The following is a 25,246-nucleotide window of genomic DNA, read 5'->3' as shown; positions in this document are numbered from 1 at the left end:
TGTCTGCAGTACATTGCCCATCTCTGATGACGCAGTTGAAGGTGAACCAAGAAAGGAATCTCCAGTTGGAGCAGTTACTTCAGATTCTCATCAAGACGATGAAATAAACTCAGTGGGACAAAATGTAGAAGACAGCATGCAAGATGACACAAAATCCAAACCAAAAAAAAAGAAAAAGAAGGCTAAAACAGGTTTGTTATCCAGATTAAATGAAACATGTGTGCCTTGGTAGAAATAACTTGATTCTAAGACTTTTAACCCTTAAAACTAAATAAAATCTCATCCCAAAGGATATAGTGGAAAAAAATTATCTAATCCAATCTAGAATACTTGGTACTTGTGCTTGGATTCATCTAGATTAAAACATTCATTTATTTGTAACTCTGAGTCTCTATGATGAGTTAGTATTACTTGAGTCATCTCTGTTTCTTGAGTTTAAGTGAACTCGAATGACATTACCTTTGTAGTTGCTGTTGTGGCATGGAAGTTTTATTATTTATGCCATTGAGTTTAGAGCCCCTAAATAATTTAGACTCAGTTACTGAAAGCTATAAATGGCCAACAGCCAGTAAACGTTTCAGATGTTAAGGCCACCTCCCTCTGTCGAACGTGGTATCTTCCCAGTTCCTCAGCCTCCTTCAGCTCCTCTCCTCCTCCCCACTAGTCTTTTTCCCTCTGGCCTTCTATCTTGCCCTTTACTCATTTCTTTTCTTTTTCTTTTTTATTATTCTTGCCTTTTTCCTGCTTACATCCTTTTTTTTCTTTTCAATTTCTATTTAATTGGCCCAAACTTGGGACTAAAGTAGGCAATTTTAGAATTTATGGAACTTAACGTGCCTATAAAATCATCATCCAAATCAAAAAACAACATCATTAGCCCCCTCAAGTCCCCTTCCAGTTTGTTGAGCTAAAGGAGTAAACACTACCTTGACATCTAACACATGGTTTATTTTTGCCTGTTTTTCTACTTTAATATAGATAGAATCTTAAATACTGTGCTCTTTTTTGCTCAAAATTATTTTTGTGAGATTTGTTGTAGCATGCAGTTGAGCTTATTCATTATGAGTTCTGTTTTTGTATTGTATGGATATCCATTGTGCGAATATACCACAATTCATTTCCCTCTTCTGTTGATAGACATCTGAGTTGTTTCTAGTGTGAAGCGATTACAAATAAAGCTATAATGAACATTCTAGTCACGTCCTTTCATGAACGTTGTATACATTTTTGTTGAGCGTTTTCTTAGTAGTAAAGTTGCTATGTCATAGATTATGTATATTTTTCACCTTGATAGGTGCCCCCTGTTTTTCAGACTTTGTTTACCAATTGATACCAGCAGTATTTGAGAGCTTCCGTTGCTCTATATCTTCACTAATGTTTATATTGTCTGTATTTTAAAGTTTTAGTCATTCTTAGAAGTGTTTAGTGATATTTCATTTTGACTTTGATTCCATAACTAGTGAATTGAGCATCTTCTTCATGTTTATTGGCTATTAGGATTTCTTCATTTGTAAGTTTGGTCAAGTGTTTTTTTAAGAAGTGGAAAATTGTGTATGTTTTTCTAATTGTGAGAATATTTTGTATATCTAGATAGCAGTCTTTTCTCAGATTTAAATACATATACACATACACATACATATTGCAAATATCTTCCCACTTTGGGTTTCATTATTTTTCTCTTATTGATATCTTTCAAAAAAATAGCATGTTTAAATTTTGTGTAGCCCAATTTATCCATTTTTTTCCTTTTATGTTAAGTACTTTCTGCGATTTGTTTAAGAAATCTTTCCCAAGTCTTCAAGATGTTTTTCTATACATTATTTTCTAAGTTCCTTGTTTCTCTTTTCATATTTAGATCCGCACTTCATCTGGAATTGCTTTTGTATATGGTGAGCGGTAGTGGTCAAGCCCCATTTTTCTCCCCGTGTGAATATGTAATTGACCTAGTACCATTTATGAAGAGAGCATCTCTTTCTCTGTATTGCAGGGTCACTTTTATCATAAATAGGATGACTGTGTAAATGGGTCAGTTTCAGGAGTCTCTGTTCTGGTACGTTAGACAGAATGCACCAGCACCACCTTGTAATTTCTGTGGCTTTATTATTATTGCTGTTTAGTGATGCTTCTACTCTAGTGTTCTTCTTCAGCATTGCCTGGGCTCTTCTTTAACCTTTGCATTTCCATGTGAATTCTAGAAGCAGTTTCTCAATTCTTCCACCCCCCCCTCAACTGCCCCCCACTGTGATTTTGATCCAGATTGGGCGAATCTAAAGAAATTCACAATTTAACAACTCTGTAAATAGACTTGCCATCTTTGCAAAGTATTGATTCTTGCCATCCATGAACTTGGTATGCACCTCCATTTATTTACATCTTCGATTTAGCTTGGCAATATTGTAAATTTCAGCAGCGTCTCTCCTTAGATTAATTCCTAAGTATTTGATGTTTCTTAATACTTTTGGAAATGGCGTTTTTTTGAATTTTCTATTTTTTTGTTGCTGGTATATATGTAGAATTGTAATTGATGTAAAAAATTTTTAATGTTGTATCCAGTGTTCTTGCTAAATTCATTTATTATTTCTAAGAGTTTATCCGTATATGTTCAATTTTCTACATCCATAATCATACCGTTTGTTAATAATGATAGTTTTATTGTGTCTTTTTCAGTCCTTATGTCTTGTTTCTTTTTCTTGCCTTGATATGCTGGCTAGGACTTCCATTATAGTGTTAAATAGGAGTGACCGTAACAGGTATGTTTCTTTTGTACCAACCTCAGGGGAAAGCTTCTGTTATTTCACCATTGAATGTGATGCTTGCTGTAAGTTTTTTGTAAATACCCTTTATCAGATTAGCGAGTTACTTTCTGTTCCTAATTGGCTAACTTTTTTTTTTATCATGAATAGATATTGAATTTTATCAGGTGCCTTTTCTGCATCTGTCAACATGATAGTATACATTTTCACCATTTTTTCTGTTAACGTGGTTGTTATATGAATATTAAGCCATCTTTGTGTTCCTGACAGGAGTGGGAGGACTCACGGGGTTGTGATGTGTTAGCTCTTTTTTTTTTTTTAATCTGTTACTGGATTTAATTTGCTCATGCTTTGTTTAGGATTTTTGTATCTGTGGTTATGAGAGTGACTGGTTTGTACTTTTCCCTTCCTGGAATACTCAGGTTTTTGATGTCAATATTTTGGTGATCTCAAAAAGAGTTGGGAAATGTTTCATCTTTTTCAGTTCTCTGGAAGTATTTGTATAAATTGATGTTATTTCTTTCAATGTTTTGAAGAATTTACTGATGAAACTTTTTAGGCCGAGGTTTTCTTTGTGGGAAAAATTTTAAATCAAATTGAGTTTCTTTAATAAATAGCAGACTTCATATTTTCTGTTTCTTCTGTCAGCTTTAATAGACTATTTTTTGAGGAATTTATCCATTTAATTCAAATTTTAAAATTTTGTATGTCTCTAGTATCTGAAAGGGTGCCCCTTGGTATTGGTAATTAGTTTTCTCTTCATTTCTTGATCAGTCTCAGGATTTTCAATTTATGAGTCTTTTCAAAGAACCAGCTTTTAGCTTCGATTTTATCTGTTGTACATTTGTGTACTGTTTTACTCATTTCTCCTATTTATATTATTTCCTTCTTTCTACTTTCTGTGGGTTTGATTTGCTGTTCATGTCTAGCTTTATCAGATGGATTCTATAAGATTCCAGTCTGTCTTCCTTTAAATGCTTTCAAGACTTTAAATTTCCATCTAAGCACTACCTTAGCTGCATTCCACAAATTTTTGATAGGCTGTGTCTTCATTATCATTCAGTAAAAATATTTTCTAATTTCCATTTTAATTGATCATGCATTATTTAGAAGTGTATTGGTTAGTTTTAGGCAGCAGGTAAATTTCTACTTATTTTTTTTGTTTTGGTTTCTATCTTCCGTTGTCAGAGCACATACTGTGAACTATTTCAATCTTTCGAATTGATCAAGGCTTTCTTTATGACCAGCTTATGGTCACTGTGGTAAATATTCCATGTGTGCTGAAAGGAATGTGAATTCTGATGTTGTTGGATGTGGTGTCCTGTGTGTGTCAGTAAGATCACGTTTATGTGTTTAGCTCATCTTACTGATTTTTTTTTTTTCAGTCTGCTTAGTCTATCAGTTATTGAAATGAGTATTAAAATTCCCACTAATATTTTTGGTTTCTCTGTTTTTCTTTTTACTTCTGTCAGTTTTTTTCTTTATGTATTTTGAAGTTATCTTATTGAGTATATGCGTGTTTAGGCTTGTTATATATTCCTGTGAAACCGACAATTTTATCATTGTCTTAGTCCGTTTGGGCTGCTATAACACAATACCGTAGACTGGATGGGTTAAACGATAAACATTTCTCACAGTTCTGGAGGCTGGTGAGCCCAAGATCGAGGCTCCTGTGCATCCTGTGTCTGGTGAGGGCTCACTTCTTGGGTGCAGACTGACGTCTTCTCCCTGTGTCCACACATGACAGAAGGGGTGAGGGAGCTCTCTGGGGTCTCTCTTATAAGGGCACTAATCACATTCATGAGGGCTTCACCCGCATGAGCTAATCACCTCCCGAAGGCCCCACCCATTATTACTATCACATTGGAGGTGAGGATTTCAGCATAGGAATTTTGGAGGGGACAGAGAATTCAGTCTGTGGTAATGGTTATGTAATATCCTTCTTTATCTCTAGTAATCCATTTTCCCTTCAAGTCTGCTTGTGGTTTGAGTTTGCATAATACATTTCCCCATCCTCATTTCTCCATCATCATCCACAGTGCATCCTCAGGTGGTGCCAATATGGTGGGGGAAGGGTAGCCTTCAAACCTGTGCTTGGTCCTTGGTCCCCACATCTAGGCAGGGCTTGGCAGTACTGCTTTCCTCTCCCTGCCCACCCCCAGCCCCCTGCCTGTGTCTGCTTTGCACCACCTTTGCTTGGACCGCAGTGTCTCTTCATTGCCTTCCCCCTCCCCAGGACATGTGGGGTCTTGTTCCCCAGGCTGCAAACTTCTTGGAGTAATGCCTTCAATAAACGTCAGGTGCTGCTGCCCCCCCCCCCCGCCCCCAGTGGTCTTGTTTGCAGTTTTCTGTGTCCTTGTATTTATCATCTGTCTGTTAGTTTTCTGTATGGTACACCTGTTTTATCCTCCTTTTTCTTCTTCTCTTGAATTATTCAAGTTATTTTTTTAATTTGCTCCTTCTATTAACTTGTTAATTATACATTCTTCTACTGTTTTTTTCGTCATTACCCTGGAGAACATTGTTTATTCCTGACTTCTTATAGTCTAATATAAATTAACTCCCTAACAAAACACACTTCCCTCACACTGCTGGAACATTAGACTAGTTTAACTCCATTTGACTTTTGTCAGCACTTTTTCTGCATCTCTCCCTCTCCTGCCTATAAGTTCTTATGTGTTTTAGTTCTACACATATTTTAAACTTCATAGATATTACAGTTACCATTTTGTACAGTGGATACTAATTTAATCACTCCACAATTTACTTTTTCCTTAATGAATTTTCATTTTTTTTAATTTTTCATCTGCTTGAACTCAGTTTAGCATTTCTCTTAGTACAGGCCTACTAATTCACTCAGATTTTGTTAAAATGCCTTTACTTTACCTTCATTTTAAAGCACATTTGTTAGTATGGATTTTAGGTTGCAAGTTATTTTCTTTTAGTGCTTTAAATAAATCTTACCATTGTCTCTGGCTTCCGTCATTTATGTTCCCAAATGCAGTTTTATTTGTCTCCCTTTGAAGGGATTGTGTCTTCCCGCACCCCCCCCCCCCCCCCCCCCCCCCGCTACCCTTTAGATTTTCCTTTTGTCTTTGTTTGAGTGTTTTATCATGCTGTGCCTCAATATGGTGTTGTTGGAATTTACCCTGCTTAGGGTTTACTGGTTGATATTGGTTTATCACCTGTGGAAAATTCTTAGTGATTATTTCTTCGCACATGGCTTCTTCACCACTCTCTCCTCTTTTTCTAGGTTATAAGTTCACATATGTTCTTTTGCATGTATACATAGGTTTCTTATGCATGTTTCCACAGGTTTCTTATGTTTTTCTCCCCTTGGTTTTTTTTTTTTCCTCATTATGCTTCATTTGGGATATTGATCTTTCTTCTGGTTCGCTAATCATGTCTTCCTTTGCATTCGGTATACTATTAGACACATCTATTGTGTTCTTAATTTCAGTGGTATTTTTCAGTTCTAGAATGCCTGTTTGTTCCTTATGGATTCCAATTCTCTGTAGATAATCTCCATTTTTAAAGATTATTTTGTCCATCTTTTCCTTTGTTTTCTTGAGCATATTAGTCATAGTTGTTTAAAGTACTTGTGTGCTAACTCCCATCTGGGTCATCTGTGGGTCTGCTTCTGTTTTCTGTTTTTTTCTCTTGGTTATTGGTTATGTAGTCTTGCCTCTTTTATGCCTAGAAACTTTTTATTGTATGCTGGACATTGTGTATAGAATCCTAGAGGCTCCAGATGATTTGATCTTTCACTAGAGAGGGTTTCCTCTTTCTTCTCCTAGGCAGATAGGGTGGATAGCTGATTTCAGCCAGTCAGGAATTGAGCTGGGTCAAGGCTGAATTGTAGTTTGGTAAGACTCTCTCTCTGATTTGCCCCATTCCTAGGATGTGGCCCTCCAGGTGTTTCAAATTGAAAGCCTGGCAGGGATCTCCCTCTCAGCCGTAAAAGACTGTGGGAGATTCAATGTTGCCCTTCAGAGGTTTGCACCTTAGTCCTTTAGCCTTCTGCCCCATGCAGCTTCAAAATTTGGCAAGTGTCTTGAGGGGTAGACTGGCCATGAGTTTGAGGCCCCTCAAGTCTCCAATTTTGTCACTCCAGCCCCGCGTGAACGCCAAAATCTCTGCTGGTTTCTCTGTCCCCCAGTAGGGACCTTCTGCCAGGGGCCACGCCTGGATTCTCAGCCTCTAGCTGCGCCCAGGATTGGTAAGTGACCCCAGGTGAAAAGTGGCTATAGGGATAAATTGACCAGGCCCTCTGGGGCTTCATCTTTGCCTGTTTTGTTTCAGGCCCCCCCTCCTGGCAGGTCATTGTTTCCTAGAACCACAAGACTGGGAGATTTCACTGCCTCTTTAGCTTCTTCTATAGCCTCAGGATTCAGTTTTGTGAGGAAAATTGGCTATGTGTTTGAGGCTCCTCAAATCTCCAATTTTATATTGCTAGCCCCATGCAACTACTGAAAGTTTTCCTGGTTATTCTTTCTCCCAGTAGTGACCCGTTGCCTGGGCCAAACCCTCATCCTCAGTCTGTACCCTGAATCAGCAAATGTCCCGAGAGACTAAAACAGCTGCCCGTCCATCGGCTTTCCTCTGAATGATTCTCCCTCTCTGGAATTTTATTCCATCTACTATACATTGTTTCTGTGCTTTTCTGATGCCTTTAAAAATAAGGTTTTTGTAATTCTTTGGCTTTAACAAGTTGTTACCGGAAGCATTGACCTGCTCCATTCTACTGCATCCTACCCAGAAGCAGAAGTTACACTTATAAATGAATTGAGGGATGTATATTCCACTTAGAAAATACCTGGATAAAATTACTTTTTGGTTTTGTTTCTCATTTTTTTCTTTTTGTGTTGTTGATCCTTGTTAGGGAAAAAAGGAAAGATGCCTCATCCTATTTTGATGCATTAGTCAATGCAATATTATACTCTCAGAGTGTAGTATGCTATTGTCTGTGTTTTTCTTTCTTTTCCCTTGAAGTTTCTTTCTTAACAAAGACAGATAATTATGGATCATAAAGATTAGGTTATATGTAAATTGAACATATATTGTTGAATATACTGTTATGGGAACAGTTAATTCTAACATTGATTTTCTTCCATGCATGTAGTTTCAGATGATAATGAAGACACTGATGGTGACGGTGTTCATGAAATAACAAGCCGAGATAGTCCCGTTTATCCCAAATGTTTGCTTGATGATGACCTTGTCCTGGGAGTTTATATTCACCGAACAGATCGACTTAAGTCAGATTTTATGATTTCTCACCCAATGGTAAAAATTCATGTGGTTGATGAGAATACTGGTCACTATGTCAAGAAAGATGATAGGTAATTTTTTTAATTGCACAGTAAACCCTTGAAATTGAAACTGCGTCCGGTAGAAGTCCTCTTCTCTGCCATCGAAAGTCAATGAGAATAGAGTTATGGCTTTGTATTGGAGAATAATTTACTAGTTGTAGGTGTTCATTAACCATTGATATTGATCAGTATGTTTTATGGAAGAAACAGAGAACATCTCTTAATCTGGCAGTTCACGTTAAGTGGAGGGGAATTGAGAGAGCTTCTGCCAAGCTTGATGACTAATTACGGCATTTAACTTGCATTGTACATCATCTTATGTTGCACACTCCATGATGTTCACACAATGGTGAAATGCTTTAGCTGTCTAACTTCATTTTTCTTTTGAAGTTAATATGTTACATGGGTCTCAGGTGAAGTAAGGGAGTTTCCAATTTCATTTTTTTCCTAATACTACTTCTGTGGCTAATACATGCTTGAAGGCCCACATAAAAAGTAGAGGCTGGCCCAGTGGCGTAGTAGTTAAGTTCATGCAGTCCACTTCAGTGGCCCAGGGTTTGTGGGTTCTCATCCCAGGCACAGACTCATCAAGCCGCACTGTGGAATTGTCCCACATAAAATAGAGGAAGATTGGCACAGATGTTAGCTCAGTAACAGTCTTCCTCACCAAAAAAAAAAAAAGTACAGGAAAATAAATGATTATACTAGAATTCAAAAAAATTTGCATGGAAAGATGGCAGGGATGGAAACATGAAGAGATTACTGAAAAAGTCATTCACTTATTCAGTTTTCTTAGGGAATTCAAAGAAAATATATATGTTGAAGGGGTTATGATCCTCTTGTGCTCATTTTCTTATTTAAATCTACTTTGCTGTTTTCTCACAAACTCATTTAAGATTCTGAAGGAGTTCCTGTGCCAAAGTGTAATCATACTTCTCAATTTATATTTCTGTAATAAAATAATTCCATGAAACCAATTGATAGTATGTAAATGCAAGATGATAGTAAGGTACTACCACCTTTAAGTCTCATAAAATTTATAATTTTCTAGATGGACAATCCAAATAATTTTTCCTTATGTATCACAGTGATTCATTATTTCTGGTTGCGTCACCTGGAACACTATATTTTTTTTTCTCACCTTCTGAAAATTATCATAAAGAATTGTGTTAATGGCAGTATCTTTTTTTGAACAGTGAACGGCCTGTTTCATCTTACTATGAAAAAGAGAATGTGGATTATATTCTTCCTATTATGACCCAGCCATATGATTTTAAACAGTTAAAATCAAGACTTCCAGAGTGGGAAGAACAAATTATATTTAATGAAAACTTTCCCTATTTGCTTCGAGATTTTGATGAGAGCCCTAAAGTCATCTTGTTCTTTGAGGTATGAATTGAATAGAGCAATTTAAACCAAATTTTAGTTAATATTTTGATAGCACAAACACAACCTATTGTTTTTTTATTAATTCAGTAGTACAACAAAGTAGTGTGAGACTTGGATCCCTAGGATTTACTGTTCATAATATGCTGTGGAGACACAAGTGAGGGAGACAAGTCATCGCATATTTGCTGAGCATTTACTAGTGCAAGTAGTTGGCCATTTGGTTTACTCTGTATCATTTCTTGCAACAACACCGTGACAAATTAACTGAAATGATGAATCTAATCTATGTGTATGCAGTCCTCCCTCCTTAACCCATTTCATAGTGTAAACTCTTTAACTGTGTTAGACTACATAAGAGTTAGTGTACTACTTGGAGAAATAAAGATGAACATGCAAAGATCACTTGACTAATGCAGTGTAATATACAACCAAAATGAAGTAGAACTTCCGAGTTGTAGAGGGTCAGAGCAGTCAGGGAAAGCTTTATGGAGTAGATGGCCTTTGAGCTGACTCATTTTTCTAAATTTTTACTACAAAAGAAATCAAAGTTTGGAGTGTAAAGTGATTTCCCCAAAGTTACTCCAATTTTCAATATAGTCATGCACCGCATAACAACGTTTCTGTCAACAATGGACCGCACATATGACAGTGGTCCCGTAAGATTAGTACCATAGAGCCTGGGTGTGTAGTAGACTGTACCATCTAGGTTTGTGTAAGGACACTCCATAGTGTTCACACAATGGTGAAATAGCCTAACGATGCAGTTTTCAGATTGTGTCTCCATCGTTAAGCCATGAAGGACCAGCTAATTTGTATTTGAAGATAGTTTGAACCTGAAATACCACATTCTTTCCTGTACTTCATGTTATCTCTTCATAAGCAAAGGGAAGTAGAGAAAGCCTTTCTTCCAGTTTAAGCAAGATGCAGAATTTTAGCATGGAACAGCAAGGCATGACCAGAGCCAATGATTGATTTTTGTAGAATTACTGGGTTTTATGATCTTTAACTTTCAGATGATGTATGTGTGCTTACGATAGGAATATTTCACAATTTACATCTGTGATTATATTGTATGACTTATATAAACGTGTGGTTTTTTTCAAAAAGGGATATAATTTCTATCTCAGGGAACTCTATCATAGAAATTTGTCGTGTTACAATGTTCTTTTATATTCATTTTAGTATTACAAGATTTAAGAAAGATAGATTATTGGATTATAACACTTTTCGTTGCTTCTTAAGTTTACTGTCTACAGAACTACTTTTTGATTTCAACTTTGTGAGGGTTTTTAAGGACAACTTGATAATATCTTTCAGAATTCTTTAAAACCATCATTCCACTTCTAGGGAAAAATGAAAGTACACAAAGATGCGTGTGCAAGGATATTTATTTAAACATGCTTACATAGCAAAAGTTTTTTGGGGACAGATCTCTTTGATCAGTAAGTGGTTTGGTTAAGTAAATGACGGTTTTTATTAAATTTATGATATTTATAATGCAGAAGAACACTAGACAGCCATTAGCATGATGATATACATATGTATGTATTGACTTGTAGAGCTATCCGCTACATATTATATGAAAATAATTTGCAAAATAACATTGGCTTTGTAGTAGCATATGTACTTAGGAACTCACAGAAAAAGGTTTAGATACACATAAACCAGATGTTAATGTTGATCATCTATGGTTTGGCTTACAAGTTGTTTTACTTTGTTACATATTTTTCTTATATTGTCAGTGTTTTTTCCATTGAGCTTGTATTACATCTGAAGACAGATTTAAGTGTATAAAAGAGAGGATAGATGGAGTCCCTGTTATTTTTTAAGCAGTCTTCCATAAAGATTTGTTGTCTCAGCTGAGCTTTTGATAAGTACCAGCAAGGTCAGAGTGAGAGGCTCTGACAGTACCTAGAAGGCAGACAGTCACTGTGGCAGGTTGCTTGCAATCCACGAGCTTTGACACCTGGACAGGCTGGAGATATGAGAGAAGTCCTCTTGAGAAGCCTAATGATAGCGTGTATCCAAAGAGAAGATCTCCAGCTTCAGGAGGGTGCCCCAAGGAAGGACCCAGAGATGAGGCCAGGAGTCTTTTAAACAAACAGTCCTTTCAAGTCTGCTCTCATACTTTAAAAAAATGATCAGAGCTTCAGAATTCTGTGCGTGGTGTATTTGTGCCTAGACCATATTTGAGGTAATTAACTCTTTGTCTTGGATTTGAAATAAATCCTAATAAAAGAGTTATTAATAAAAGATAAAGTGGTCAAAAAATGGACCCTTACTAACTGGATGAGTTAACTTAAAGGTGAATGAAATGAGATAAAAATGTTTTTCCTCCCTCTTAGGAAAACATTTTTGAGTATATAAATGATTTTTTAAAATTTTAATAATATATTACTAGAAAATTTTAAATTTTAGGTAGCATGGTATTCTGTGAAGTCATTTTTTATACTTATTTACAGATTCTGGATTTCTTAAGCATGGATGAAATTAGGAATAATTCTGAATTTCAAAACCAAGAATGTGGCTTTCGGAAAATTGCCTGGGCATTTCTCAAGGTATGTTTTTCATCTGTTTTAAACACCTCTAGAATAACCTTCAGATTTGATTGGCTGCTTTCCCTGTCAGTTAGGTTTCCTAGAAGGAGCTGTGGCCTGAGGTGAGACTGCAGAGGCAGAGCTCTCTGTTCAGGCGCAGGTGATGCTTGCTCAGATTCCTGACTGTTGACTGGGGCCGAGCATGCCAGGCACACTGTTTGGCCCTGAGGATGGAGCACTGAAACAGACGCACAGCCTGTCATCGTTCACTCAGCCCAACAAATGTGTATTAAACTCTTTCTGTGGGCCAGCCACTGTTCTAGTTAGTGAACAAAGAGGACACCCCTTGGCCTCACGGACTTCATATTCTAGCAAGCAAAACAGACATAAAACCTTGATTATACAGTGTATCACTGATTACGATTTTTATAAATACTGTGAGGGGGTATGAGGTGGGTGATGGGAACATCCTGTGGGGCCAAGGAGAGGTTTCCTCAGGAAGGGACGTTGCACCTGAGCATTAGCTAAATGTTGGCAGTGGGGGAGTGGGAGCTCTGGATGAGAACAAGGGACGTGCAGAGACCCTGCTGTTGGAAAGAGCAGGTGTATGTACTCAGGTGACCACAGAAGGCACTGGGCGTGGAAGATGGAGAGTGAGGGGCCTGGTGCCTGAAGAGACACTCAGGCAGACAGGTCTGGATTACCCCAGGTCTAGGCCACTGCAGCAACAGGAAGCCATTATAGAATTTTAAAGAGCAGCAGGAAGCCGTTATGGGATTTTAAACAAAAGCCTGAAATAATGTGATTTATGTTGTAGAGAGATTACTTTGCTGGGTGGAGAATGGATTACAGAGGGTGCACACATACGTACTGGAAGATTGAGGTAGAAAATTCCTGCAGTAGTCTAGGTGTAAAATGATGCTGTCTTTGACTAGGATGTTTATGCAGAGAGGAAAGACATGAATAAATTGATGTTGAAAAAAAGAAGATCTTAATTTTATGATTCTTTTATTTCTGCCTTCAAACATAAATTTGAGAGATAAAACATCTTGAGTAGTTAATCTATTTTGTATTATCTTATAAAACTTTTCCATTTGTGCATCCATCCATTCAACAAATATTTATTGTTTCTGACGTGCCAGGCACTCTGCTCAATAAAGGGTATTCATAGAGAAATCAGACATTGTTCTTGCCCTCCAGTTCGGTTTCCCTGTAAACATATTACCTGCACGGCTGTGTGCTAGAGTGGAGCTGTGAAAACCGCAGTGAGGCACCTCATCCACGTCAGGGTTGGAGAGGCCTTAGAAGCTGCAGTCTGACTGTGGACGGCAGCCAGGTGGCTGTGGTGAGGAGGTGATTCTAGCCTGGGCTGCGGGATCACGCGGTCCAGGATGTCTCCTTTATAACCTGTTATACCTTCTTCTGTACCCCCTCTCATACTGATGTAGAGCAAAAACAAAAAACCCAGAAAGGTCACTTTCACGTAGGAAACATTGCCATCCTGTGGTCTTGTTAGAAACTGCTGTTGTTCCTTTTCTGCTAGGGTTTTTGCAGACCTGCCCTGCTTACTATAAACTGCCTTTGGGAAACAATAATGTACCTCATGGCATTTTTACCTTTAAGTGTCATATGGACTTGTATGTATTTATCCATCTTATGCCACTGGCAGAGATGGCAATCAGGAATTCTCCCTGATCCCACCTCCACTCCTTGTAAAGGCTAAGGTATTGCTCTCTGTGCTTATATGTCTCCTGCATTAGACTGTACGCTTTTAAAAGTTGCCAGTGCTGGCTTTTTTTTAATATTTAGTCTTCCTTCTTAAAAAGGTTTATTCAATAAAAAAACTATTAAAACAACTTATGTTTAAGCTAAATAAATGGCGATTCTTATGAGAAAAAAAATAATCTCACCAACTCAAAAGAGGTCCTCTTCTACTAGACTACAACTTTAAGTGGAGTGGGGACTGAAAGCAAGGAGCACACTCGATGGCCATTGGTCACTGATGGATGCAACTTAGAAAGTTAAACTTGAGTTTAACTACTCTTTGAAAGTGATTTTGACTTTTTAAAAATTAAAACACCATAGAAGTTTACCATTTAAAATATTGATGCTAAAAAAATGGAAAATTTGTGTTTAAATAATATGCATTTTATTCTTTATCATTATTATTTCAAACAAACTTATATTGATTACCTCCTTTATACAGCATCTGGCACAGTAATGTAAATGCTTTACCAACAGTATGAATTTGTATGGGTGAAAAGACAGCTATCAAAAAAATATTTAAAAAGTCATTTGGGTTATTTTTTGTCAAAATGGTCCAGCACTGTGCTTAACCAACTGTGTCAGTGTTCTTTCCTTTGCTTTATAAGTCTAGGGAATTTCAGCATGCCATATAATCTTCTTAAAATGAGTTTTTGGGGGCCAACCGTGTGGCATAGTGGTTAAGTTCGCATGCTCCACTTTGGTGACCCAGGGTTCGTGGGTTTGGATCCCAGGTGCAGACCTGCACACTGCTCATCAAGCCATGCTGTGGAGGCATCCCACATACAAAATAGAGGAAGATTGAGCTCAGGGCCAATCTTCCTCACCAAAAAAGAAAAAAGAAATGAGTTTTTGACCATATACCATTGCTTTATTTTCAGTGAAGATAACGTTTTATTTGAATTCTTATTTTAAGCTTCTAGGAGCCAATGGGAATGTAAACATCAATTCAAAACTTCGCCTGCAGCTGTATTACCCACCTACTAAGCCACGATCTCAATCAGATGTTGTCGAGGTTTTTGAATGGTGGTCAAAATGTCCAAGAAATCGTTATCCCTCAACGTTGTATGTAACTGTAAGAGGATTGAAAGTTCCAGACTGTGTAAGTTAACAGCACATGTAAATATATGTACTCTGTTGTTGAGATTGAATGGTAACACATTTTCCATTTCTAAAAAGATAAAGTGTCTAGAATTACTTTAATAGATTTCTAGAATAGAAAAGTACCTTCAGAGATTATGAATTAAGCCTGTAATAGCTGATACTTAAAAGATATTTAAATGAATTTTAAGTACTAAATGTAAGTTTCGGTGTTAGGAAAAATCTTTTTTAAATAATATTGGTTTTTAAAAATTAAAGATAAAAGAATGATTTAAAGCAGGAGTTGACAAATATTTTCCATAAAAGACCAGATGGGACACATTTTAGGCTCTGCAGGCCTTACAGTCTCTGTGGCAACCACGCAGCTTTGCCTGTGCATGCAAAAGTGGCTGTGTAGACAGCTGTAGGTGGTAACTGAGCGAGTGAGTGTGGGTGTGTCCCAGCGCAACTTCATTTAGAAAACAGCAGGCTAGATGTGACCCAGGCCGTAGTTTGCAGACCCATGATTTACAGGCATATTTTTCACTATCATTCATATGATCAGTAAATAATATTTCTACGGCTGTTTTCCACAGATTAAAATTATAAATGATCCTGGCAATGAATTGGTCCTAAATGATGTGGAACTCTGCTTTTCTTATTTGCTGTGAGACAATTTGGGTCAGTTGTGTATTCTGTAGTTGATATTTAAACTGTGACCACAGGGTTGATTTGCAGTGATTTCAATGAAGTTAAATTAAATCTGTTTCTAAGAAATGGAAGATTTAAAAAACTTTAGGTCTTTATGATGCCAGTTTTGTGAGTTTAAAGCCAGACACTGGTGATGTAACATCTGGTAGGTGTTGGTGCAGAGGTGGAAGCTGCGACACGGAGTTGTTAAAACCATTGCATGTGACTGTTGGAGTTCTGGGTTTTTTTCCTTCCAACTTTTAAGGTTTTTGGTTATAGGACTGTAATTTCAAGCAACTTTCATTTTATTTAGAATAATGTACAAATAAAAGTAGGATCTTTTCTAGAGTACCTTTTGAAAACATTTCCGTATTGTTTGTTTCAGTATTTTTAAAATGATGTATGCTGGGAAAGAAAAAAAGATTAACATGATATGTAAATTTTCTCACTTTCTGTACGTATCTAGATAAAGCCGTCTTACCGGTCTATGATGGCACTTCAGGAGGAAAAGGGTAAACCCGTGTACTGTGAACGACACCACGAGCCAAGCTCAGTAGACACCGAACCTGGATTAGAAGATTCAAAAGAAGAAGTCAAGTGGAGACGGCTGCCGGGGCAGGTGGGGCGTCTGGTCACACAGCTTCACTTAGATAGTTACGTCCTCTGAAACTCCAGCAGGTCCTAGGATGACTAACTTGCTACTTAGAACTCTCAAATTATCCTCTTTTTAATCACAATCTGGTCTTTCTTTTGATTCATTTGACAAATAATGGCGCCTAACGTGGACATAAAAAGCACCATGCTAGGTTATTTCTTTGGGCACCTGGGCAGTTTTATTAGTTTGCTAGAGCTGCTGTAAAAAACACCTCAGATTGGGAGGCTGAAACAACAGGAATTTATTTTCTCATAGTTCTAGAGGCTGGAAGTCCCAAGATTAATGGCTGGCAGGGTTCGCTTACTCTGAGGCCTTTCTCCTGGTCTGGTCTCTTCTCTGTGAGTGTCGCATCTGGGGTTTCTCCCTCTTCTTATGAGGACACCAGTCTTGTTAGACTATGGCCCCACCCTGACCAGCTCATTTTAACTTAATCAGCTCTTTAAAGATCCCCTCTCCAAATACTGTTACATTCCGAGGTATTGGGGTTGGGGCTTCAACAGATGAATTTTAGGAAACACAGTTCAGCCCATAGCAGCAGTAAAAAAATGCAGATTTTTGATGTCTGTAAGAGGTATGTCTTCTAATGGATTTTATTATTTAAAAAATGGATTTTTTTTTTTGTGGATTCATGAAACTTTTTGTAGTGCCTGGCTTCTTCCTGAATCACATTTTGATGGAGATATGTAGGTGTATATTCTTCTGCCACAAGTTGAGTGGTATTTAAGCTTTTACTAAAGTTTTCTTACTTGCTTAGCATATTTTGCAGTGACAAGAAACATTGCTGATACAGTTTTGTAAATCTCTTACTTGTTTCCATAAAGAGTGGAGTGGTTCATTTTATATATCTGACCACTACTAGATGCAATTTATCCAAAGTCTTAATTTATCCAAACATTGCATAGATACGTAAGAATGGTTATTTTCCTAGACCTTTTCACTTTCTGTGTTTCGCATCACATTTGACTTTCTTTTTGAGGCCAATTTTACAGATATATCTTAAAATCATTTTTAAATACTTTGAATATATTATGGAGAGAATAACTCTTAGGCTGTACCCTTGAGGACCTTCCACATCAGTTAGGGAAATAGGAAACAGTTACATTGTTCAGTGTCAGGGAGGCTACAGAGAAGCCTCGAGGAAAGGTAGGTATACAAATAATTGATCAGCAGTGCTCAAAGCATGAAGTGGGGTCTACTGGGAGTCCCAAGACACTTTTAGGGGGTCTGTGAATTCAGTCTGTTTTCATAATAAGATTGTAATGATTCTAATGATTTCATAATGATTTAGTTAATGATTTTTACTTTTATTTTCTCACGAGTATACAATGGAGTTTTCCAGAGGCTAAATGATATGTGCTATCACAAGAGAGTGAATACAGAAGCAGTTATGAAAATCTAGCTATCTTTTACTAAGCCAGGTGTTAAAGAGATTTTCAAAAATGTAGAACAATTCCACTTCATGTAGTTGTTTTTCATAAAAAGACATTTGTGTTAACATTTAATGGATTTGTTACTGTTATTTTTTAAATAAATTAATACATATTTTTTAAATTTCTCAATTTTAATTTCTAATACAATAAATAGCTATAGATATAGCCACATAAACAAAAGCTCTTTGGGGGTCCTCAAAATTTTTTAAGAATGTAAAACCGTTTGAAGATTGCGGATGTGAAGAAGGTGAGCTGGAGTGGGGGGAGAGGGTTTATTCATCAGGCTGGTGGAGCCTGAGCTAGACTTGAAAGGGTGGCCAAGTAAGGGCTGGGTGAAGAGCGACGGGGAAGGGGGTTTCATATGGGGCAAAGTTGTCGATAAATGGGAAAGGACCTGTTGTATTCACGAGGCACTCAAACACATGGCTGGCTGGACACCAGTTTGCATAAGGACAAAGTGGTGTGGTAGGGCAGGCCCACACTGTGGAGGCTCTTGAGTGATAGCCTGATAGTTGACTGTGCGGGATGTGTGAGAAACAGTGGCAGGTGTTTGGGTGGGAGACAGGCATGATAACGGCTGTATTTTAGGACAGGTTAATGCTGGCAGTGGCATGTAGGAGATCCTGAGTTAGGATACATCAGAGTGAGAAACCTAGGAGACGGCAGTTGTAGTGATTGGTGCGTGAGGTGAAGGGTCTCACCTTGGGGTAATGGTAGCAGAAGTGACAAATAAGAGATGAATACAGAAGAAAGAAAGGAAGAACTAGCGTGATTTAGTGACTGACAAGGCAGTAAAGGGGAAAAAAAACAAAGGTGTTGGGGACCTTTCTTGTTACGTTATTAAACTTTCACTGAGTGCCTGTTCCGAGTACAGTGTCAACCCTCGAAGTACGAAGAGAATGATCGTGGCTTTAGTGATTTCTGGCTGAGATGATGAGGCACAAAGTTCTCCTGAGCTATACCTCCTACTCTAGAAGCACAGCAAGGGGTTATAAAACCCCTGACTTTTCCTTCATTTTTATCCTCTCCTTATCCCCCTTCCCTATTCTAAATCTCTGGATGGAGAATGGAGGAAAAGATGGGTAGCATGGTGTCTGGTCCATTAGTGGCACCTGAGAAATGTCTGCTGAATTTTCCACCTTCCTAGTAGCTGCTCACAGTGCTGCCTCCTAGTAATGCTGCTCAGTCCTGGTGCTACTTGTGAAAACCTGGTGCCTGTCTGGACATCAGGGCCTTGGACTCAGTCTTTGACTAGGCCTGGTGAGCTGGACTTGGCCCTCTGAAGCATCCTTATTAGCGATCTAGAGTAATAATGGTTACTCATGGGATTGCTGTTGATGAGTATATGAAAAGACATTTGTAATAAAGTGCCACGTCCATGGCATATAGTAAGGGCCCAATGTATGTTTAATTGAACTTTCTGAATAATAAGAAACTCAGGAACTAAGGCTCACTGAAGTTTGGAAGAGGTAGAATTAGGGCAAATAAAAGTAAGCAGTACTTTCTACAGTAGATGTTAATACATGGAAAGTTTTGATTTCATCTGGCAAAAGGAATGAAAGGTAAAAATTATGAAGAAATCAATAAAATTAGTGAATGAGAAACCAGTAGGAGGTGATTGATTACTTTGAAAATACGTTTTGGAAGGTAGTCACAAATGTTGGTTATTTTAAGAGAGAAAAAGAAAGAGAATGAACATTCATACATCCTGGACTTAAGCTTAGGCCCTATAGGGCATTTATGGTCTCAGAACAAGCTTCTGGCTCAGCAAAAATCACTTATTGGTTGCTGTCATGGAATAAGGGTGTGGCACACACTCTTTTTGTGGCTTAATAGAAGGAATGTGGTAGTGACAGCTTTAGAGTGTCAGATATTGAAACTTTCTCTTCATATTTAATTAAGTGACTTGTTCAAAATGCTGTGTACATTTAGATATACTTATTGCTTAAATCTCAAAAAACAGACTAAGAGTCTTTCTTGTTTTTGATCTTTTGGTTACATTGAATTAAGTACTAGTTAGACATGGGCTGTAAATTCACTTCATTTATGGAGAACTGATTCTCCATTTCAAAAGTAAAGTAGTTTACTATGGTTACCCATCATTCTGATTACTTGTTTTTCTCTTCCTCTGCATCACAGCAAAGGGACTTTAAAAAAAAAAAAAACTCCACCACTGCAATCATTGAAGTTAACAACTAGCCTTCAGATTTTAATGTCTTAATTTATGTTTTTAAAATGTTTGTTTTTTAGGCTTGCCGTATCCCAAACAAGCACCTCTTCTCACTGAATGCAGGAGAACGAGGATGTTTCTGTCTTGCCTTCTCCCATAATGGAAGGATATTAGCAGCAGCCTGTGCCAGCCGGGATGGATATCCGATTATTTGTGAGTACTGTCTGTCTCATCTGATTGTCGTCTACATGGAGGACTGTCTTCAGTTCTTAAAATTCATTGCGATCTTAATTTGAATACCCCACCAGTACCACTAAATTAAAATAGATTTCTTCGAGGAAACTAGCAGTTCTTTTATAATTTTACACTTTTCTATACAATGCATGTTCAGAAGTAGAATGAGAACAGTCAAATGAAGGGTGGTAAGTTTATTTTTAAAGCGTGCAGGAGGATTTTTGTAAGCATTTTCTATTTTAAATATAGAAACTTTTCAACATGAAGGATTAATAAATCTTTGGAGAAATTTTAGTCCAGTGTGGTCAGTTGATAGCTGTGATAACTTGAGTTGTGAAAGCCCTTGGATTTGTTAAGCACTAGGACAGTGGTAATCGGCTCAGGAGCACCCAGGTGAAGACTTCTCATCATAATTGAGAAGTCAGCAGAGAGGCCAGAACTCCCTCTCAGGTTGCCTTTAAAAATTTAGGACACCACCACAGCATGGCTCGATGAGTGGTGTATAGGTCTACACTGGGGATCTGAATTCGTGAACCCTGGGCTGCCAAAGCGGAGCACACAAACTTAACTGCTATGCCACTGGGCCGGCCCCTAGAAAGAGATTTTTAAATGTCTTGAATGACTAGGTCTCTCAGCCTTTAACAAGGGGCTGTGTGTGGGTGTTGAGATACACTTTGACGGCCTCAGCAGACAGTTTACGAGTCTCCTTTTGCCTTCTTTTCGTGTGTGTGTGTGTGTGTGTCTGTGTGTCTGTGTGTCTGTGTGTCGGGGTGGGGGTCGGGGGGATCCCCTTTCACGGCCTCAGCAGGCAGTTACATACGACTGCCTTCGCCTTCCCCTCCTGTGTGTGCAGCCTCCTCAGGTGCAGCAGAGTGAGGCTGGGCCTCAGATCTGCTGCTGCATGCTCACAGCCTTTACGTGCATGTGTCCTCCTGGATTCCCAGGCACCTGTTGGAGCCTTCCAGAGTCCATGATGGCCATCTCATTCCCAGTTTTTCCCTTTTAAGCTTTTTGTCAGCCTCTTAGCCCTGCTGTCATCATTGCCTCAGGCAGCTGTGCCGTGATTAGGTCCTGCCCCCTTGGGTTAGGGCTGTTTCTGAGAGCAGGCTCAGAGCCAGGTCAGCTGAAGCCAGGCCCTGAGCAAGGGGCCTCCAGGGAGCTGCCAGCCTGGCTCACAGTGGTCACCCTCGGGCTGGGGCTTTGGGCTCTGCAGGCCTCTTCTGCCCGCTCTGCCCCTTCCCATGGCTGCTAGGCTGCTGGTTTTTGTTGTGGTTGTGAGGCTGTTGGTTTTTAAGGCTACTTTGCAGCTTGAGAGAGGGAAATGGAAACATGACAAGTTAAAACACCACAGAGCTCAGTGTTCTTACTGAGATTCAACTGTTTTTCTTGAGTAAATGCTTCTCAAATGGTTGCAAGCCTTTGTTGAATTTCCAGACTTCTGAGAAAATTAATTTTGACAATTTTTGCCAGTGTTCTCATTGCTTTTATGAGGGTGCTGATTTTCTGAGGTTTCAGAAGCGCTTCTGTACTGCTTAGTATTTTAAAGGGCAGTTGGTTTTACCACTAGGTGGAAGTAGAGACTTAGGAACTTTGTTGTCCTCTATCAGTCATCTCTTAGAGGGTTTCCCTGTACACATAACATAGCAGTACCACAATGCCTTGTTTATCAGATTGGGTCTCTGTTAATCCCCTTGCTGTATCTATCGTTTTAGTATAAGATTTTTTTTCTGACAACAGCACAGTTTAAATTTCGTGCTACTTCAGATAGTTAAAATTTTGGTTGGAATTTAATTGATTTTCAGATGAAATAATATCTTTTCCAGGAAAGCCCAAATTATAGAATCTTGGAAGTGAATTGCAATTTATATGTTATTTATTATTTGATTAATGAATTGATTGTCAAAGATTATTAGGAGAATTACTTTGAAGAGATGAGAATAATTGTGGCATATTATAAAATTTTGTATGTGTAAATTCTCATTTCTAAAGTAAATGAAAATCTTAAGTAGATTTGGAAATTTTTATGCTGAAATATCTTTGGTGATAATATTCTTATAGATAGTGCTTACCTTATGTACAAATTATTATAAATTATGAATTTTTATTTTACTGGATTAAGGATCTTCTATCTAGAAACCTACTAACTTTTGAATATTTTTGTTAGTATACGAAATTCCTTCTGGGCGTTTCATGAGAGAATTGTGTGGCCACCTCAATATAATTTATGATCTTTGCTGGTCAAAAGATGACCGCTATGTCCTTACTGCATCATCGGATGGCACCGCCAGGTTAGTGTGCTTGAGAGGTACTTACTGTGCATGCTGTTTGCCATCAAGGAAAACGAAAAGAATATAAAGTGATAGACCTACACTTATGCTTAGTTATGTGTTGCTTATCAAGGGACTGTTGTAAATATGTACCCTACAGACTGACTGATTAAATAAATAGTAGTGAAATCTTTTTTCCTGAAGACATTTTTGTTAAACATAGATTATGTAATATATAATGCTTCTAGTCCTCACTGTATTTAAATGATCATTATGTACCCTGTTCTATTAATACTTTGAGCTCAGGTTGTTAAGTGAGTGAGATTTTTCCTGGACTGTAACTCTTGATGACAGAGACTGTATCTTCACCGTCAGCTGGGTGCAGAGGCCAGAGCACAGTGGTGCACAGCATGCAGTGTAGGGTACATAAATGAGTATGTACCTTATGTTTTAAGAGCTTTATAGGTGGTCAAATATTTGCGTTTTTCAGAATGTCAGCCTTAAAATCATTTAGCTCCTTCCAATTTAATAAGTATCACAATAAAATATTTTGAAAGCTGCTTTTTAGTTCCATTTACACTTTTTTTAGCTACTTGTTCTACCTTGGATGTATTCTAAAGATATTATTAGGCAGTTTTTCAAGATGCTTTTATATGTGTCATTTAATTTGATTCCAACAAATGTGGGAGGATAGACATAAATATTTCCTATCTCCATGGGTTAGGAAACTGACATTTAGAGCAGTTCGAGATCCACTCTGACTTCACTCTTATTTACTTCTGCCTCCTGCTCTTTTAACATACGTTTTTTCAGACTCTTCTAGTGTCTGGGCCCCTTCTTCTATTAATCTTATCAGCTTCCATTTCAATATAAAATGTCTAATTGATTAAGATGTTATCATTACTGTTTAGTTTATATTTAAATGAAAAAATGACAGCTGGTGGCAATAGATTACCTTTTCTAACTGGGAACCTACTGTTAGTCCCTCTTAACAGTGTCCTCAAGAATCTATCTAGTCTGTCTGTTTTTTTTCAGCATAGCCATTCTATCTGATGCCAGGTTATGCTGGAGAAAAGTACATAACCTTGCTGAGGCCTGACTCTGGATTGTAAGTCTTAAAATCACCTCAGCTGTCGTCTCTGTTGGGCAGTGCTTTTACTTATCTTTACTCAGCCATCTTTTCTCAGTCCTCTGGCAGCAGATCCAAATCTCACTGTGCGTCAAGTTGTTACACTAAGGCACCGTCCTCCCGCTCTAGTTAGATGACTGGCTTCATTCACAGTGAAATGTAGCCAAGCACGAACTTCCACATTTCCCTCTGGTTTCCCACCTGATGTCTGTAAATCTGCCATCTTTATTCTGTCCACCTCTCAAGAAAGAGTCCTGAGCACAGACACCTTTAAGGCTGATCTTTGACCTGTGCTTTAATCTCAGTCCTTTAATCTACAATTCTGTTGCTTCTATCTCCTACCTCTCTTGTCTCTTTAGTATCTTTCTATTGATTTTGTCCTCTCATCTTAGAAATATGCTCATATCTCCTTATCTAAAGCAATCTTTTTCTCAACTCTTCCTGCTTTCTAGACTATCATATTGCTTTTTTTCTACACACGTTGTCTTTACTTCAGCCCAGTTAGTCTGGTTTTCACTCTCCGTGCTGTACAAACTTTCTTCAGGAGGCCAGCAGTTTGTTGCTCATTTTCAGATCCTCTAGCTAGTTTTAGTCCTTACCCTCTTTGCCTTCAGTACAGAAATTAATTATTGTCCAGTCTTGAAATATTTTCAATTCATGGGACACCCTCTTCTGTTTTCTTTTTATGACTCTGAGCAGTTCTCCTTCTCTCTCTCATCCCTTTTCCTCCGTCTGTTCTCTGCAGATGTTTACCCCCAGGATCCTTTGTTTGGTCGTCTTCCCTGGTTTGGTGTGCTTATCCTGGTCTCTCATCTTCCCTGGCTTAGAATTGCACTTTTTCCTAAGTTTGATCTTCTACTACACCCTTTTATCTGAACTGCCCAGTGACTCCTCAAGTCCAAAACCAAACTTACTGAAATCACCAATTTTTTTCCCATTTTTAGACCTCTTATATGTCTTGTAATGGCATCCTTACCTACTCTTGTCTCCCTAGCTGGGAACTCAGAGTAGTACTCATCTCTTCTTTCCTCCCCACCATTCCTTTCCGTATCTGAGTAATATTGAAGTCTGTCAGTTCTCCCTCCTGAAAGATGCAGCCTTTCTGTCCTCACTGCTGGGGCCTTATTTCGAGTCCTTGTTATGTCTTGCTTAAACTGCTGCTGCTAAACTTCCCAACTTTCAGTCTCTAACTCCTACATCTTTTCTATATTAAAATTATCTTTCCAAAACCATCTTTCATAAAGCCTTCATTTAAAAGATCTTTGATTACCACTGCCCTTTGGAAGATGTCCCAGCTCCTTAGCATGGCATGACAGCCATATCCCTCGCTGACCTTACCTCCTTCTCTTGTGCACTTACTGCATATCCTCTGCCTCACCCACAGTCTTTTGAAATACCACTAACATCTTGTCTTCTTTGACGTCTCCGTGCTCTTCCCTTCCTTACATCTTGCTGTGCTTCAGTGCCCTTCTCCCACCCTTCCTGCCCAACTCCTTCACTCAGCAAAGGTTGCGGTACCTTTTGTGAGCCACAGCGGGCTCATAGTCATCATTTAAAATGTAGCTTACATTTCACCATTTCTTGAAGCCATCTTGGGAACATATAATATATTGTAGTAAAGTATACTTTTTTCTTTATGTAGCTTTGAAATTGATACTAATTTAGTACTCTTTACATCATAAAAATATTGTGAAGGATTAACTGAGTGAGGAGAGAAACATTGTGGCTAGAACTGAAAAGACAGGTTTTTGAAAGATGTAAGGAACACTTACAATGAATAAGCTAAGTGAAAAGGAATGGAATTGGAGTTGCTAATGCTCAACAGTGTTAGAAGTG

General features: G+C 38.1%; 1 protein-coding gene across 48 annotated transcripts in view; it reads left to right on the top strand.

Moving 5' to 3' along the window:
* AHI1 (Abelson helper integration site 1) overlaps positions 1–25,246 on the top strand; it is a 180,260-nt gene that overhangs the window by 19,252 nt on the left and 135,762 nt on the right. For 21 of the 48 annotated variants that reach the window (XR_011422259.1, XR_011422260.1, XR_011422258.1 and 18 more), the window contains 9 exons: positions 10–191; positions 6,868–6,972; positions 7,876–8,095; positions 9,262–9,454; positions 11,917–12,012; positions 14,672–14,857; positions 15,992–16,144; positions 19,861–19,993; positions 22,179–22,302. Coding sequence is in view for 39 of the 48 variants with exons in the window: in XM_070223958.1 (XP_070080059.1) it covers positions 10–191; positions 6,868–6,972; positions 7,876–8,095; positions 9,262–9,454; positions 11,917–12,012; positions 14,672–14,857; positions 15,992–16,144; positions 19,861–19,993; positions 22,179–22,302 (1,392 nt within the window). In the remaining 9 variants the exon portion in view is untranslated. The remainder of the gene's footprint in view (positions 1–9; positions 192–6,867; positions 6,973–7,875; positions 8,096–9,261; positions 9,455–11,916; positions 12,013–14,671; positions 14,858–15,991; positions 16,145–19,860; positions 19,994–22,178; positions 22,303–25,246) is intronic. The other 27 variants (XR_011422261.1, XR_011422264.1, XR_011422263.1 and 24 more) reach the window with 2 other exon arrangements.

The sequence above is a fragment of the Equus caballus genome, chromosome 10 (assembly GCF_041296265.1).
Source record: "Equus caballus isolate H_3958 breed thoroughbred chromosome 10, TB-T2T, whole genome shotgun sequence".
NCBI classification, from domain to species: Eukaryota; Metazoa; Chordata; class Mammalia; order Perissodactyla; family Equidae; genus Equus; species Equus caballus.
This window is presented reverse-complemented; position numbering and strand designations above follow the sequence as displayed.